An 18,083-nucleotide genomic window follows, 5' to 3' on the forward strand; every position below is an offset into this window, starting at 1 on the left:
TCTAAAGAGCACTTAATTGGATAGATGTCTTTCTCTTCCCTCCCTTTCCAGCTTTTTTTTTTTTTTTTAAGAAAAGGATAGCTAATCTCTACTGAGTTCTCTCTCAAGCCAAGCTCTATTCTTGGCACTTCAAGATGCAGCTGATTCCATTTTAACACAGGCCCGCTATGCTGCAGAGTGAGGTATAAAGCAGACTTCAAAGCACCTGGGTAGGAATGCTGATTTTCTTTCATAGTTATTTTGTGCTTTTTACTCCTCTTTGTTACAGCTGGTGATGGGTACACCTGGTTACCAGCGGTCTACTGGACAGAAGATTTCGTGACAATTACTTTCTAGAGACATTACATTCCTTGGGAAAGAATCTCTGTGCTGCTATCAAATGATACATTTATCCTCTGCTATTTAGCTACTCATGTTCTTTAAACTTGCCAGTTTCAAAAACAGCTTTATTCAGATATAATTCATGTACAGAACAATACACCCATTTAAAACATACAATGTAATTGCTTTTAGTGTGTTCATAGAATTGTGCAACCATCACCATAACTTCTTTAGATTTCATTTATTCATTCTTTTATATAGAGAAAATAAGAGACAGAGGGAAGGGGGGAGGAGCAGGAAGCATCAACTCCCGTATATGCCTTGTCCAGGCAAGCCCAGGGTTTCAAACCAGAGATCTCAGTGTTCCAGGTCGATACTCGATCCACTGTGCCACCACAGGTCAGGCGATCCCCTTCCTTTCTTAAGAGAAATCAGGACAGCATTAAAGGACTAGGTCCTGTGATTACCTTGTGTGGGCAGGGTTCCTCTGAGGGATGCTCCTCAGTGGGAGGGAGAGTGTATGACGCCCTTCCCCATAGGCCGAACCATTGACTGCATGTGTGTTTCACGGTTGCATAATTCCTGTGTGCTTCAGGTGCCTACACGCTGGTTTTCTCCTAGGCCACAGTTAATAGGTAAAACCCTGGCCCACTCACTAGTTATAAATTGTCTATGGCTACTTTCATGCTGCAACAGCAGGTCCGAGTGTTCTCAAGAAGAGACTGTGGCTCTTTCTGGAACGTTTCCTGGCCCCTGAGTCACTCTGTCCCTTCCTTGACCTAACTTTTAGGTCTGTTAAATTTCTGAGCAGGTTCAGCCATGTAAATAATTTGCATGATTGATCTGTAGAAAGAACCATTTATTCATCGGCTGATTTCACTCATTACTCCCATCCACTCTTTTTCGGCCCGTGTCACAGAAGAAATCACAGGACTCACAGAATTAGTAGACAACTCACTGAATACTTTGTAGAGATATTTTGATTCATTTATTTTTGTTGGATAGAAATCATTTAACAGTGCGGGTGGCCTTTTGACAGATAACACAGTGGGGCCCATGAAGGGAGCTGGGAGAGGAGCTCACCATTGTTCAACTTTTTTCTCACTAACAAACTGCCCATGAGGCCCCTCAGCATCTGGGGGCAAAAGGGCCAAGTACACAGGGGTCTCTGCTCCTTCCTCTGGGCTTTTGGTGGCGTTGGGTCCAGCCATGTCAGTTCTCACCCACCCTGGACAGCAGGCATTCAGGAGGATCTTGTCCCCTCTCCTGTGCTCACTCAGCTTCCTGGCCTGGATTCTGGACAGGACTGTGACACCAATTTTCGTGACCCCATAGGCGGTATTCGGCCAGCCCTCCTTCTGGTGCACTCCGTTCCTTGTGTCTTCCACGAACTTGTTCATCAGCCCCACCAGCTCCTCCTCGCTGATGGCGTCATTTCTGAACTTCTGCTGCAGTTCTGGGCTGCAGCTTTTAAGGGCTCTGATACTTACGAAGCTAGACACATTCACCACTCTGCCTAAAATACAGCAGAAATTATCACATAGGAAGGCATGCACAGGAATGAGAAGTGCTAAATTTGCTGGGATTTTGGATCAGGAAATTTCTATTTGAAAAATTTCCAGTGTGCTATAAATGAAGGACATGTGACAATCTAGAAACCTGTCTTACCCATCATGTCTATCAGGGAAATGTTGTGTGTGTGGGGTTTTTTTTTTGTATTTTTCTGAAGTGAGAAGCAGGGAGGCAGGCAGACTCCCACATGCACCCAACCGGGATCCACCCAGCGTGCCCACTAGGGGGTGATGCTCTGGCCATCTGGAGCGTTGCTTTGTTGCAATTGGAGCCATTCTAGTGCCCGAGGCAGAAGCCATGGAGCCATCCTCAGTGCCCAGGCCAACTTTTGCTTCAGTGGGGCCTTGGCTGCGGGAGGGGAAGAGAGAGATAGAGAGGAAGGAGAGGGGGAAGGGTGGAGAAGCAGATGGATGCTCTTCCTGTGTGCCCTGACTGGGAATTGAACCCAGGACTTCCACATGCCAGGCCAACGCTCTACTGCTGAGCCAACCAGCCAGGGCCTATCAGAGAAATGTTTTAATGAGGGGGGTGGTGCCTAGAAATTCTGTAATAAAATGAAAATTGGGTCGGGGGAGAGGAGTAAAGAGGGACAAATATTTGGTAGTGGAAAATGATCTGACTTCGGGTGATGGGCACACAACGCAATATACAGTTCAAATAATATAGAGATGTTTATCTGAAACCTATTTTTTTTTTATTTTATTTATTGATTTTAGTGAGAGAGGAAGGAAGAGAGAGACAGGAACATCAAGCTGTTCCTGTATGTGCCCTGACAGGGACCGAACCAGAAACCTCTGAGCTTCAGGAGGACACTCCAACCAAAGGAGCTATCCAGCCAGGGCATGAAACCTATGTATTCTTATGGACCAATGTTACCCCATTAAATTTAATTTCTAAAACAAAACAAACTATATTTTTAATTTCAACAAATAAATAAATTAAATAAATAAATAAAAAAAATTGTTCGTGCAGGAACATGCTAAAGGGAATATAAAGAGCTACTCACTGCATTCAGGAGCAGGTCACCTCTTTTCCCCTAAGACTATTTTGGGGACAGTTGAGGATCTTACAGTCACTTGTGCAGGGCTCTATGAACGAGTGTCTACTGACCAACAAAAAGCAGTTCTACGTGATTGGTGGCAACACAGTGGCTAATGCATCAACCTGGGACACTGAGGACTCAGGTTCAAAACTCTGAGGCCCCCAGCTTGAGTGCGGGCTCACCATCTTGAGCATGGCATTGCCAGCTTGAGCGTGGGATCATAGACATAGGCTTGAGCCCAATGTAGCTGGCTTGAGGACGGCGTCTCTGGCTTGATTTAAGCCCCTCCTCTGCCCCCAAGGCTAATATGAGAAGCAGTCAATGAACTAATGTGCCACAGCTATGAGTTGATGCTTCTCATTTCTCTCCCTTCCTGTCTGTATCTCTCTTGCTTTAAAAAAATAAAAAAGGCAGTTCTAAAGTGAACAGACAACATCCGGTTTGGACGGCAGCTACTCTGATCGAGGGAGATAAGCCACTATATCCGAACCAGGCTGTGCATACTGAATTGGAAGATACTGTACGAATTTGGACTGACAAGCTTTATCTGCAGACCAAACAACATATCATCCTAGAGCGGTGGTCAGACAGAAAGCTGGAACGGGCAATTGAACCATTGGTTGTCTCAACCATGAGGAGACACAGGTATGAGGAGCTGGCTCACACACACTCATGAGATGTGCTCACCCTCAACTGGAAGGGGGCCAAGAGACTCCCTGCTAGATAGATGGCTGAGGTAACTGCACAATTCTTCCCCACATCACTTCAACTTTCTCTCTTCCTACCTGACACTGTGGCTAAGGGACCAGGGATGCACCTGTAGCTATGGGAAGCAGCGATAATCCCTAAGCAAGAAACTGTAATATACTTTTAAACTTTTAGGTCAGAACTCCTAAGGGTCTGATGGGTGGACTGTGCCTTCACCCCATCTGTTCAAACTGGAGTGGCAGTGAGTGCAGCTGTCCTGGGAGTGGTGGAAAGAGCCCGCTTGTTCTGGACCTCTGCAACCCACTCACACAAATGGCAGTGGACTGAAGGGAGGGCTGAACTTCGTGTCCCTTTCAAAAGTGAAAATGTTTGGGGAAATCATGACAAACAAGGAGAAGGAGGAATAGTGGCTGAGAGTAAAGGAATGAATAAAGTGGGTTCTGCAAGAAAAGAAATCCAACATTACATGGGTGCCTCCAGAGAGGATAACATCCCTTGGCTCCGTGATACCAGGTGCCAGAAAGGGTGATGCCACGGGTTGTCCAGAGCACTCCTGCTGTGGGGACCTAAAAGGTAGCAGGGGAGTCTGCGCACCTGAGCAGCATGGCTCTGGGGGATATGGTTGTATGAAACCGTGATGAACTGAGCCATCAATGAGGAGTGAGACTGGAGGAATGTGCCAGCATCTCTTACTTCTTACTTCTCAGGCTACACATGCCACTGTACTGAATTATGGTGTAACACTGGCCTTGTTGGTAATATTCAATTACCACATGTACATGAGTTACACGATGATACTGATATCAGTGACCAAATACATTGAGGGACCAAGTTAGAAGGTCTCCTCAGGATGTAATAATGGTGTAAAATGGCTAGCCTCATGAGGAACTGGACAGTTAGCCGTCCGCTTTTCTGTAGTTAAATTAGTGAAACAAGGATGCCATGATACTGCAGTGGCTACATAAACATACCAAATTCTAAGCTTGTAAATGCCTAAAACTTATAAAACCGAAACCTAAGGACCACCAATCACAGACAACTAGGCTTGAAGCTGTATTCAACCAGTAATTTCCTTCATTTGCTCCCACCTTTTCTCTATAATAGTCTCTTTCCAAGTCCCTGTTGGTGGAGCACTCCTCACCATTTCTGGTTTGAAGTTTCCCAATTCAAGTAGATTTCTTTCTCAAACTCAATTTTGTGATATGCCTTAGTTTATCTCTTAATACTAAATAGTTCTGCAAACATAGATTATGCTACATAAAGTATAAATAGCAGCTAATCAAGGGAAATCTAATGAGGACAAGAACATGAAAACTTATGTACTGCCTTTACAGGATGGACCATCCGCTCCTTTCAAGCTATCCTTACCCCGCACTGGCTCCTCTTATTTCTGTCCCTAGTTCTCTGTTATATAAATTCTATACTATATTAAATGACTATGCTCAATGATCCTATTGCTGGAAGAGAGCCTTGGCAAAGGTCTAGGGGTGTGGCCTCTGAAAAAAAGGATTTAACTTGGCCAAAGCAAGGTTTGGCCCTTTGCCCAGGGCTACTGGGGCATAATCTTTAAACCCTTGGACTGTCCTTCCTGATAAAACTTTCCTTGTTTACTTGGGGGTTTAGGGTCAGGCTCCACAATATATGTTAATAATATGATTATGGTGAGGCTCCCTGGATCCCTTGTGGGGCTGGAGAGTAAGGTCAGCCAAGAGAACAATGGGCCATGTCCATGTGACCAACCCTCAACAAAGACACCTGAGATCAAGGCCTGGGTGAGCTTCGCTGGTGGCAGTACCCTATTCCACACACCTTGTGACACATAGTTGCTGGGAGAAATCCACACTGTCTGCGGGACTGCACTGGGACAGGACAACTGGAAGCTCCATGCCTGTCTCTCCTGAACCTTGTCCGATGAGACTTTCCCCACGGTTAATTTGAATCAGTCTGCATTTCCCATATAATTTTGAGTATAACAGCTTTCCTGAGTTCTGAGTCCTTGTGGTGATTATTGAACATAAGGATGGGGGCCTCCTGAACTTTTAAAACCAAGTGATATTGATCTCAGATATCGACAGTTGTTTTAGCATCTAGAAACCAATCTGTAATGTTATCAGTAGAGTAAAAAGAAAAGGTCATGTGATCAGATGCAGAGAAAAATTTCAGGGGCCTAATGAATCAGTGGTTGTGAAATTTCCACTGATCTGAGTCAGGTCATGCAGAGAGGAGGGAGAAGGAGAAGAAGAGGGAGAGGGAGGAGGGGAAGAGGGAGGAGAGAGGGGGGGGGAGGAGGGAGAGGGAGGAGGGAGGAGGGAAGAAGGAGAAGGAAGGAGGGAAGGCCCGGTGTAGGATTCTCAGGGAACTACAACATGCAGGGTGCATGAGCAATGACTGGCCTCTCTCAGACTTCTGAACAAAGACCTGAAGGATAAGAAAGCCAGTTATGCAGAGACTGGCAGGACAGAGAGCACTGATGTACTGAGTCCTGAGGCTGTAGGGCACTTGGCCAGGTGGAGACACAAGGAGGCAGTGCAGCTGAGCAGGGGCCTGGAGACAACAGCAGAGGCAGCAGGACCAGATCCTATGAGAAACACACAACAAAGGCTCCTCATCAGGCTCACCTTGGGGTTTCATGAGAGGCAGGAGCTCAGTGCAGACGTTTTGCGTGCCAAAAAAGTTTGTTTTCATCGTCACTTCTGCTTGAATATGAAACGGTGTCGGATCATTAACTTTTAGGGGAGAAAGAAAGTAGAGTTAGTGAATAACAGCCATGTGGCAAAGTTCCATAGAATGATACAAAATGTAAATTTTGTCTTAAAATTGGTGCCTAGTAATAGTACTGTGCCAACGACAATTTCCTTGTTCAATGATATTCTATAGTGTAAGATGGTACCATCCCAGGAGGCTGGGTAAAGGGTGCACAATGTGATTTCTGTGAACCGGTGTGTGCAATTTTTAAATTAATGAATTAACCCAACTGTCCTAACGTCTAATAAACAGGGATACACTGTGACTACTAGAAAAGATTCCCAGCCATCCAAGCCAAGGCAACACAAAGGTTCATTTGACCGGTAAGCATTCCAGTTTTTCTTGTAATTGATCCAATGGCCCCCATCTCCTACCTCTCCGACTTCCCTGGGGAGCAGTTCTGTATCCCAGAGGTGCGAGGGAACTCCAAGGTAGCGACTCCCCGACAGATCCAGCCCAACCTGGCTGAAAGTGCTGAGGTGATTCCTCTCCTGCGACCACCCAGCCGCTTACCCTTGAAGGCGATGCCGGCGTTGTTGACCAGCACGTCCAGCCCTCCGTACTCCTTGCGCAGAAAGTCGCGCAGGACGCGGATGCTCTGCAGGTCGTCGATGTCCAGCTGGTGGAAGCGTGGGCTCAGGCCCTCGGCCTGCAGCTTCTGCACGGCCGCCCGGCCCCGCGCTTCGTCCCGTGCGGTGAGCATCACATCGCCCGAGAACTGCTGGCACAGCTCCCGCGTGATGGCGAAGCCGATGCCCTTGTTTCCTCCGGTCACCAGCGCCACGCGGCTGCAGGACGACATGGCTGGGTGGGGGCGTGCGGGGCACTTGTGCGCAGAGCGGACTCGGCTGTGGATGCCAAACGGCTCGGCGCAACCACGTTTTCCCGCGAGGATCTGAGAGCGAGCCCTGCGTACACAGGCCAGCCCCGTTCCCAGGCCGTGTGCCGGAGCGCGCAGGCGCAAGCCCGCCCCTGGGGGCTAGGCTCCTCCGAGCCTCCGCGGGTGCTGGGAATGCAGAGGGCGATCTGGCTAGTTTGCAGAACATTGTGGCTGAAGTCTTAGGCGTAGATCGCTGGCGAATCATTTTGTTTCGTTGTGTGACATTTAAAATGAACCCTTATTTATCCTTGGTTCTCCAAGGTTTTTTCCTCTTATTCCTCTTAAGTAACCATTCACAGTTGCGTTTCAGAAAATGGAATATTTGTACACAGCCCCCTATTCCCAACCCGTCCCATTCCCAACGCGCCCCGTGTGCTTAAAAATATATATAGCTCGTAAACTGACGTCTTTGGAACTGTAGTTGTGGAATGAGCTGGGAGAACATGATAAGGGCTCACGTGTGTGCCGATTTGTCTCCTAAATATGTAAAAGCAAAGCTACTGGCTTATGCTTGGCTGGTTTGCACATAATAGGGGGCAATGTTTACTAAATCATCCCAGGGCTACCACCCTAGACACTTGCAGGGTCATCAAGTTCCGTGTACCCAGGTCCTCCAGGGTACAGGCGCCAGGCGGTTTCGCAGCCCTTTCTCATATTCCGAATAATTTGTCAGGATGCATCTCATACTCCTTCCTCCCTTCCTTCCTTCCTTCTCTTTCTTTCTTTCTTTCTTTCTTTCTTTCTTTCTTTCTTTCTTTCTTTCTTTCTTTCTTTCTTTCTTTCTTACTGGCTTTCTTGCTTTTTCTTCTTTTTCTTTCCCCCTTCTTTTCTTTTCTTTTCCCTTCCCTTCCCTTTCTTTCCCTTCCCTTCCGTTCCCTTCCTTTCCTTTTTCACTAAGTGAGAAGCAGCATAGGCAGACAGACAGAGTCCCACAGGCACCCTGGTACAGGGTGATGCTCTGCTCATCTAAGGCTGCTGCTCTGTTGATTGGCAACTGAGCTATTTCAGTGCCCAAGGTGAGGACTTGGAGCCATCCTCAGCCCCAGGGGCCAATTCACTCAAACCATTCTGAGCCATGGCTGTGGGAGAGTGGGAAAGAGACACACAGAGAGAAAAGTGGGAAAGAGACACACAGAGGGGTGGAGAAGCAAATAGTCGCTTCTCCTGTGTGCCTTGGCCTGGAATCGAACCTGGAACTTCCACATGCTGGGCAACACTGTGCTGCTAAGCCAACCAGCCAGGGCCTGTATGCATCTTATTGTTCCTGTTTTATTTTATTTTATTTTTTTGTCCCCATTTTAAAGTGAGGAAGTTGATCCTCAGAAAGTTCATAAATTAGTTGTGAGGGGGAAATGAATTTTCTTCCCTACTATGTATTTAGTACTTACAACATAGAAATAGGGCACTATAAAGTCAAGTTTCATTTCTGCGCTGTCCCTTATGGTAGCCACAAGTGGCCATTTAAATGTAAATTTAATCAAACTAATACAACTTAAAATTCAGTTCTTCAGTTCACCAGCCACACTTCCAGTGCTCAATAGTCACGTGTTAGTGGCCACTGTATTGGATGGTGCAGATAAATCATATTTCCAATACAGCAGAAAACTGCTGAAAAGCATGCTTTAGGTAGAATCCAATTATGTTGTAATTTCATGGTAGGTTTCCAGTCAGTTGCAAAAAACTAAAACTAATAATCAGGGGAAAACCTTTGCTTTTTTTGACTAAAATTTTTATTGAGATAATTGTAGATTGATATAACACAATAACAAATAATACAGGGATTCTTTTCTTTTTTTATAGGTTACACCCTTTTTTCTTTTTTCTTTTTTTTTTTACAGAGACAGAGAGAGAGTCAGAGAGAGGGATAGACAGGGACAGACAGGAATGGAGAGAGACCAGAAGCATCAGTCATTAGTTTTTCGTTGTGACACCTTAGTTGTTCACTGATTGCTTTCTCATATGTGCCTTGACCATGGGCTTTCAGCAGATCGAGTAACCCCTTGTTCAAGCCAGTGACCTTGGGTCTAAGCTGGTGAGCTTTGCTCAAACCAGATGAGCCCGCGCTGAAGCTGGTGACCTCGGGGTCTCGAACCTGGGTCCTCAGCGTCCCAGTCTGACACTCTATCCACTGCGCCACCGCCTGGTCAGGCAAAACAGGGATTCTTTTTTTTTTTAATTTTTTTATTTATTTTATTTTTTTTTATTTTATTTATTCATTTTTAGAGAGGAGAGAGAGAGAGAGGGAGAGAGAGAAACAGAGAGAGAGAAGGGGGAAGAGCTGGAAGCATCAACTCCCATATGTGCCTTGACCAGGCAAGCCCAGGGTTTTGAACCGGTGACCTCAGCATTTCCAGGTCGACGCTTTATCCACTGCGCCACCACAGGTCAGGCAATACAGGGATTCTTTACACTTCATCCAGTTTTCCTCAATGGCACCATTTTGCAAAACTAACATTTATACAACATCACAATAAGAATGTTGACATCCAAACCATCCATCCATCAATCATATTCAAATTTCCTCAGTTTTACTTGCACTGTGTGTGTTTGCCTGTGTATTTGGAGCTATCCAACTTTATCACATGTGTAGGTTTGTATATCCACTACTGTAGTCAAGATAGAAAACATTTCCGATAGCACAAGCATCTCTCCTGTTGCTCTTTTCTAACCATAGTATCTCTGCCCACCAACTCCCAACACTATCTCCTGGCAACCCCAAATCTGTTCCCCATTTCTAAAAATTTTCTGTTTCAAAATGTTACATAATGGAATCATACAATATGTAACCTTTTAGGATTCCCTCCCCCCCCCCTACTTAGGATAATTTAAGCTTTGTTTTGAATTGTCTCCCTTATCCAAGTATATACTTGGTCTGTCACTTGCTGGACTCTTTCTGTACCACTAGTTACTTTCTTCTATAGTTGAGGTGAGCCAGTGTTAGAAGGAAGTGGGATGGATTAAATTCATCAAGAGGGGCACTCAGCGATAGGATTTGGTGTGTAGGGAACTTTGGGCATGGTGAGGGGCCTGCTGTTTCAAAAGGCATATTCTAAGAGGGCCATAAATCATAATTTTCAGCCTGATTTGCCTATCATTTTGGTACTGGTAGCTACACAAAACTCGACAGGACAGTAGGATAGGATGCTCCAGAAAATACAATATATAAAATATTATAGAGGAGTAAGAATTTACATAAGACGTAAGCAGCATTAACAATTAATGGAGGAAAGGAAGAATTATTCCAAAAATGGTACCGGGGAGAGGGAATAATGACTAGAAAGAAAAAAAGAAAGAGATACAACATATGCCAGTTAATTTCTTTCTTTTTTTTTTTTTTTTGTATTTTTCTGAAGCTGGAAACGGGGAGAGACAGTCAGACTCCCGCATGCGCCCGACCGGGATCCACCCGGCACGCCCACCAGGGGGCGATGCTCTGCCCACCAGGGGGCGATGCTCTGCCCCTCCTGGGCGTCGCTCTGCCTCCACCAGAGCCACTCTAGCGCCTGGGGCAGAGGCCAAGGAGCCATCCCCAGCGCCCGGGCCATCTTTGCTCCAGTGGAGCCTTGGCTGCGGGAGGGGAAGAGAGAGACAGAGAGGAAGGGGGGGGGATGGAGAAGCAAATGGGCGCTTCTCCTATGTGCCCTGGCCGGGAATCAAACCCGGGTCCCCCGCCCGCCAGGCCGACGCTCTACCGCTGAGCCAACCAGCTAGGGCACCAGTTAATTTCTAAAGAGAAAAAAAAGTGTTTTCTTACTTTTAAAATTATTGTTTTATTTATAAAACCATAAAACAGGAAAACAAGTAAAAAATAAAAAAACAAAAGGAAAAAACAAGTAAAATGTGTATTTTTTTGTAAGGGAAAGGACTTTGTAAGCATGGGACTGGGGAAGAATCACAAAGGAAAGTACTGATAGATTTGACTAGGGGAACTTTTTTTTTTTTTTTTTTTAGATTTTATTTTAGAGAGGGGAGAGAGAGAGAGAGAAGGGGAGAGGAGCAGGAAGCATCAACTCCCATATGTGCCTTGACCAGGCAAGCCCAGGGTTTGGAACTGGCCATCTCAGTGCTCCAGTTCAACACTTTATCCACTGTGCCACCACAGGTCAGGCATGGGGAACTTTTTTGAAAATTGGTTTTGAAAAGCTTGCTAATTTAAAGCTAGAGAATTAATCTCTCTTTGGGATTTTGTACCTTTTTTCCTCTGTCAACTTTAGTTTAGGTCTTGATCCTGGTGGTGTGTTTGAGCTTCTCACCTCCTTACAAAGCACCTTGTCTGGGTTCTGAATAACTTTCTAAATAAAACAAAAGAGTAAAGGTGGAGTCCCAGATCTTTGTTATTACTGCTAACGGCTAATCCTTAAATTGTGCGAGTCAAGTCAGAGATCATCCTGGCTTCTATTAACTTGTGGAATAAACTCGTATCTTTAGTACAGACTGATTTGAAGCAGTTATTTCATTTATCTTAAAGTACACAGTTCCACGGTGTCTTTAAAATAAAAGATGTTGGAAAACAGTCTTGTTAAATGGTAAGTTATTAAGCTCTCAGGGTCTTCCCTTGCCCATGATTATTTACCCTCATAGAACTCCACTTAACAGTGGCTTTGCTTATTACACTTTGTTTAGCAAGGGTAGAGCATGGACTTTGAGTCCAGGACTCAAAATGCGGCTGAGTTGCTTAGTAGATAAGTAACTCCAAACAATTTACTCAATTCTGTCAAAGATAAAGCCAGATATTAGTAAAAATGGTAAGGACAGATCTGAATCAGTAATATATTATTACAATAGAGAAGGTCTAGCATGAACTGAACTCAATTTGGATTTGTACAGAGGTGACTGGGCATTTTAAAGGGAGAGTGAGTGAGTAGGGTGGGAGACCAGAGGGGCTTGAGTCAGGGAAGTGAAAAATTCCTAATCAGTGTAAATGCGGATTAGACTAGCTGTGTGGCTACACAGAACAGGGAGACAGAGACCCTATCCTTTCTGATGATTATATTTCAAAGGAATGGCTTTCAGGTTCTTGAGAAAGACTCTCCTGAGTTGTAGGAGATACATAATATCTCAAATGCACACAGCAAGGATTCTCACAGTGTAAGCCTTTTTAGTGAATGCTCTAAGAAAGGGTGATAAAGGGCCCATCATCAAGTGTTACCTAGAGCAAATAGTAAATTCTTTTGGCAGCCTTGAGCTCCTTTGGGGGCCTAGGGTTATCCTAGGGAAGCTGGCCTTGAGCTGTTAGAAACTATGTTAGTGCTTAAGTAAGATGACCAATCAATCATCCTCCTTTAGGGAGGAAAGTCCTTCTTTTGTAAGTTCTGTCCTCCCCTGAAGTGTCCTCCTACATGTCCTCCTTTTTGATATTGAAAGACTAATCTGTAAATGTCCATATTCAATCAATGCAGAGTGATCCATTGCCTGTGATGTGACATATTTGTATCTAAATGAGTACTTTTTTCTTACAATTATTAAAAATTAATAGGCATGTAAGCATAATTAAAATATAGAATGTTACAAATGTTTTTATTATGCATTTATCATATTAGTGTATTATTGCAATGAATAAAATGTTTATTTACAATATTGTTTTCTTCGATTTATTTTTGTACTCCTTTTCATTGTAGAAAAGTTGTTTTTTACAAGACTTGTTTAAGTCTTTTAATGTGCAGAAATGGAGTAGATGAAATCATTCATACTGAGTGTAGATTGTATAGGCTGAGGTTGATGCTTTGTTGAGGTGAAGGGTCAGAAGAGGCCACCTAGAGTCAGCACAAGGAGAGAATCTTTGTCAATTCCCACCTAGAAAAATAGTTTACAGTATCTTCCTTCCTCATAAAAGTAAAATACCCATTTCATTGACCCCTTTTCTTCTAGTCTTGAATGTATTTGTGTGAGAATGTGATGAATGGAGCTGCAGCAACTATCTTGACTATGAGGAAACAAATAAAAGGTGAATAGCCAACTCCCTAAGGAGGGTATAGTGTGGAAAATTAGAGAAAGCTTTGATTTTTTATTACATCACTGACTCTTGGTCCAAATCTGGAACCATCTATTTTCAGCCCCTCCTTTTCCTGTCAATCAACTTTTTAATTTTAGAAAGGATTTTTTAAAAATATTGCAATTTCCCCTATAATTAACCATCTTACTATGATGGTATTTGTCACAAGAAACTAACATTGACGTTAGTTATAACTAAACTCTATGCTTTATAAGAATTTTATTACCCCCCCCCATCCTTTTTTTTTTTTTTTTTGTATTTTTCTGAAGCTGGAGAGACAGAAAGACAGACTCCCGCATGCGCCCGACCGGGATCCACCAGGGGGCGATGCTCTGCCCCTCCAGGGCGTCGCTCTGCCGCGACCAGAGCCACTCTAGCGCCTGGGGTAGAGGCCAAGGAGCCATCCCCAGCGCCCGGGGCCATCTTTGCTCCGAATGGAGCCTTGGCTGCGGGAGGGGAAGAGAGAGACAGAGAGGAAGGAGGGGGGGGGTGTGGAGAAGCAAATGGGCGCTTTTCCTATGTGCCCTGGCCAGGAATCGAACCTGGGTCCCACGCACGCCAGGCCGACGCTCTACCGCTGAGCCAATCGGCCAGGGCCCCCCATCCTCTTTCTGTTCCAGGATTCCCTACAGACCATCACATTACATTTAACATCATGTCTTCTTTTCTTTTTTTTTTAACAGAGGCAGAGATAGACAGGGATAGACAGGGACAGACAGGAACGGAGAGAGATGAGAAGCATCAATCATCAGTTTCTCGTTGCCCGTTGCGACTTCTTAGTTGTTCATTGATTGCTTTCTCACATGTGCCTTGACCGCGGGCCTTCAGCAGACCGAGTAACCCCCTGCTGGATCCAGGGACCTTGGGTCTAAGCTGGTGAGCTCTTTGCTCAAGCCAGATGAGCCCGCACTCGAGCTGGCGACCTCGGGGTCTCGAACCTGGGTCCTTCCGCATCCCAGTCCGATGCTCTATCCACTGCGCCACCACCTGGTCAGGCAACATCATGTCTTCTTAGTTTCCTCTGGATTATGAAAGATTCTCAGTTTGTGTTTCATGACCTTGACAGAGTTTAGGAGTGCTGATCAGGTGTTTTGGGTTTTGTCTGCTGTTTTTCTCAAGGAAGAACTGGGGTTATGGGGTTTTGGAGAGGTAAAGTACCCTCCCTATTCTCAGGGCATGCTCTCTACATAAATAATTCATCACTGACGATATGAACCTTCATCACCTGGCCACTGCACTGCTTGCCAGGTTTCTCCACCTTAAAGTTCCTTTACCCCACTTTCCACGCTTCATTGTACTCTGGAAACAAGTCACTAAGCAAATCTCATTTTCAAGATGGGGGTGGGTGGGGCAGAAATTGGGCTCCATCTCGCGAAGGTAGAAGTATTTACTACCTAAAGGAGCCACATGCAGCTCTTTGGCCCCTTGAGTGTGGCTCTTCCACAAAATACCACGTGTGGGCGCTACCTCGGTAAGGAATGTACCTACCTATATAGTTTAAGTTTAAAAAATTTGCTCTCAAAAGAAATTTCAACCCTTGCACTATTGATATTTGGCTCTTGCTGACTAACGAGTTTGCCCCCACCACTGACCTAAACGACAAGAAATTCCCTTCCAAGGCTGATCCCGGAACTGCTAGGCCAGTAAGGGTGAAGTGGGGTGGGGCTCGCCGAGCAAAGGGGCGGGGTGGGCAGGCTGGCAAGTGGGGGTGGGTGGAGGCTCTGGCTGCTACGTTTATTCCGGCAGAGACCAAGGTCGGGGACCAAAGGGTCGGGCTGGGTGCTTGCCTGAGGGTCAGATTTCTTATGCATGCCTGTGAGGTTCTTTCCCTTGAATGCAGAGGGGAAGACTCCGCAGGCCGGCTCTTCAGAGCGTAGGTTCCCCGCCGGCAGTTCCCTGAGTTTTCTTAGCCTTCCTTCGGGGCACCCGGACCAAGGTTGGTTTGGGCGACTTTGGCGCAACTGGAACCCACTGCGCATGCGCCAGGCGGAAGTCCGCTGCGGAGTAAATGTCGCGCTTAGCCACGGAGGACTTGGCTTCGGTTAGTGAGGACTCAAGGTGGGCCTGACGGCGCCCAGCCTCTCCCTCTGCTGTTGCGGCCAGTTTATTTAATTTGTGGTTAAATAGGGTATTGTTTTTGGCCTACATTTGCCTTCAAGCCTGTAGCCCCGCCGCCATCTTGGGGGTTGTTTCTGGCCCCGAGATGAACCGGAAGCACTTTAAGGCCGGGCCTCCCGTTGCCCGGGTAACGAGAATGTGCTCCAACTAGAAGTTTTCTAACATTTTAATCTTTTGGTTTATAAAGAACTGAGTTCGTAGTACATACCGTCTCTGGGTCCGGAAATGGTTCCTTGGCGTCCGAGAAGCCGCTGCTTAGGCGCTGGCGGGCGGGGGGAGGTTTGTAACCGTTCGGGTATGAGGCCATACGTACGTCTGCGGAGGCACAGGAGTTGGGTGTGTGGGAACTGCAGGCGCTCGCGTCCAGGTCTGCTGACTGGGAGGGATCACGCTGCGGCTGGCCGACTGTGCCCCGGCGCCAGGTGTAAGGCTCGCTCTCCGGACCCGGGGACCCGCGCGTGCTGCGGGCTGGGGTCAATATGCGGGCGCAGCGCTGGGCATCAGAGGGGAGAGCCGGGAGACAGCGGGTGGACCTTGCGACCCCACTAGCCAACTCTTGGTAGATGGAACAGTGACCCTGCCAGGGCCAAGTGGGATGTTAATAGGCCTGGAGCTTTTCTCTTGTTACTCACTTCTGTCCTGTATTGATAGTAGATTTTAAAGACAGTTGTGGGGTTACAATGCACAAATGTACACACAAGTAATATTCATACTATGCCATGCGCGCACACACAGTGTGTCCGTCAAGTAATGGTGCACTTTTGACCGGTCACAGGAAAGCAACAAAAGACGATAGAAATGTGAAATCTGCACCAAATAAAAGGAAAACCCTCCCAGTTTCTGTAGGATGATGTGGCAGCATGTGCGCATGTGCAGATGGTTACATAACACCCTGTAGCCAGTGGAGCAGCCCACGGCCATGCCAGACAAGATGTGGACTGTACAGAGGAAAGTTTAGTGTGTTCCGTGGCTCGCTAAATTCGAATCTGTGACCAAAGTGCAACGTGAATATCGGTGCGTTTATAACGAAGCACCACCACGTAGGAATAACATTACTCGGTGGGATAAGCAGTTGAAGGAAACTGGCAGTTTGGTGGAGAAACCCCGTTCTGGTAGGCCATCAGTCAGTGACGAGTCTGTAGAGGCTATACGGGATAGCTACCTAAGGAGCCCTAAAAAATCTGTGCGTGAACCCACATCAAACTGCACTGAATAGGTATGAAACTGGGAGAGTTTTCCTTTTATTTGGCATAGATTTCACATTTCTTTCATCTCTTGTTGCTTTCCTGTGACCGGTCAAAAGTGCACCATGACTTTATGGGCACACTGTATATGTCACAATGGGATGATATGAAAATAATAAAGCCCGCTCCCCTTGCACACCTTTGAATATCTTTACTTAAATCCTCGGCTTTTTAAAATATATATTATGTGCTCAAAAGCAAACCTGAAAGGGATCATTGAGTTTGTAATATTCTGCAACTTTATCACTTAATAGATCTTGGACATTTTTAAAGATATTATTTTCTCCCTGTTAATGGCTACATAATACTCCATTTCCTGAATCCTGCTGTTTTTAATGGGTTTCATTTTTTATGTTTCCAGAGAAGTAACATAATAGAAACTAGTGATCATTTTAGATTTTATGATCATTTCTTTGTCTGCTTTCTTGGCTGTCATTCTCTAATATATTGCAAACCCCCATTTAATCCAATTTACCTCAGGATCCGTTTATTTTTTTCCTCCCTCTAGGACGGCTTCATGGCTGCTGTTTATTCAGAAGTATGGTTAGGTTGGTGGTTAGTAAATGTTGATTAGAATTGAGATGTGTAAGTCACCAAAGCATGTTATTATCAAATCAATTATGAGGATTCCCACAATTAATTAGTGTTTAGGCTATAGGACCTCAAGATAGAACTATTAGAGCAGGGGTCCCCAAACTTTTTACACAGGGGGCCAGTTCACTGTCCCTCAGACCGTTGGAGGGCCGGACTATAAAAAAAACTGAACAGCCTGACCAGGTGGTGGCGCAGTGGATAGAGCCTCAGTCTGGGATGCAGAGGACCCAGGTTTGAGACCCCGAGGTTGCCAGCTTGAACGCGGGCTCATCTGGTTTGAGCAAAAGCCCATCAGCTTCAACCCAAGGTTGCTGGCTCCAGCAAGGGGTTACTTGGTCTGCTGAAGGCCTGCGGTCAAGACACATGAGAAAGCAATCAATGAACAACTAAGGTGTTGCAACGCGCAATGAAAAACTAAAGATTGTGATGCTTCTCATCTCTCTCCGTTCCTGTCTGTCTGTTCCTGTCTATCCCTCTCTCTGACTCACTCTCTGTCTCTGTAAAAAATAAATAAATAAATAAAATTTAAAAAAAGACTGAACAAATCCCTATGCACACTGCACATATCTTATTTTAAAGTAAAAAAACAAAACAGGATGTTTAAAATAAAGAACAAGTAAATTTAAATCAACAAACTGACCAATTTTTTTTTTTTTTACAGAGACAGAGTGAGAGAGTCAGAGAGAGGGATAGACAGGGACAGAGAGATGAGAAGCATCAATCATTAGTTTTTTGTTGTGCATTGCAACACCTTAATTGTTCATTGATTGCCTTCTCATATGTGCCTTGACCAACTGACCAATATTTCAATGGGAACTATAGGCCTGCTTTTTGCTGAGATGGTCAATGTCCGGTTCCATATATGTC

General features: G+C 45.5%; 2 protein-coding genes across 13 annotated transcripts in view; one reads left to right on the plus strand and one right to left on the minus strand.

Annotated features, from left to right (window-relative positions):
* Window positions 1-1,283: 1,283 nt before the first annotated feature.
* On the minus strand, window positions 1,284-7,330 carry LOC136325291 (carbonyl reductase [NADPH] 1). The gene is made up of 3 exons (XM_066259437.1): window positions 6,902-7,330; window positions 6,262-6,369; window positions 1,284-1,837 (listed from the first exon to the last, which is right to left on the minus strand). Exons 1-3 carry the CDS (start codon window positions 7,188-7,190, stop codon window positions 1,401-1,403), a joined length of 834 nt encoding a protein of 277 aa, XP_066115534.1. The 5' UTR covers window positions 7,191-7,330; the 3' UTR covers window positions 1,284-1,400.
* Window positions 7,331-12,937: 5,607 nt separating this feature from the next.
* The window catches only part of SETD4 (SET domain containing 4), an 89,799-nt gene continuing 84,653 nt past the window's right edge, over window positions 12,938-18,083 (plus strand). For 6 of the 12 annotated variants that reach the window (XR_010729229.1, XR_010729230.1, XR_010729231.1 and 3 more), the window contains exon 1: window positions 15,021-15,301. Coding sequence is in view for 4 of the 12 variants with exons in the window: in XM_066259426.1 (XP_066115523.1) it covers window positions 15,269-15,301 (33 nt within the window). In the remaining 8 variants the exon portion in view is untranslated. The other 6 variants (XM_066259427.1, XM_066259432.1, XM_066259429.1 and 3 more) reach the window with 6 other exon arrangements.

The sequence above is a fragment of the Saccopteryx bilineata genome, chromosome 2 (genome assembly GCF_036850765.1).
Source record: "Saccopteryx bilineata isolate mSacBil1 chromosome 2, mSacBil1_pri_phased_curated, whole genome shotgun sequence".
NCBI lineage: Eukaryota > Metazoa > Chordata > Mammalia > Chiroptera > Emballonuridae > Saccopteryx > Saccopteryx bilineata.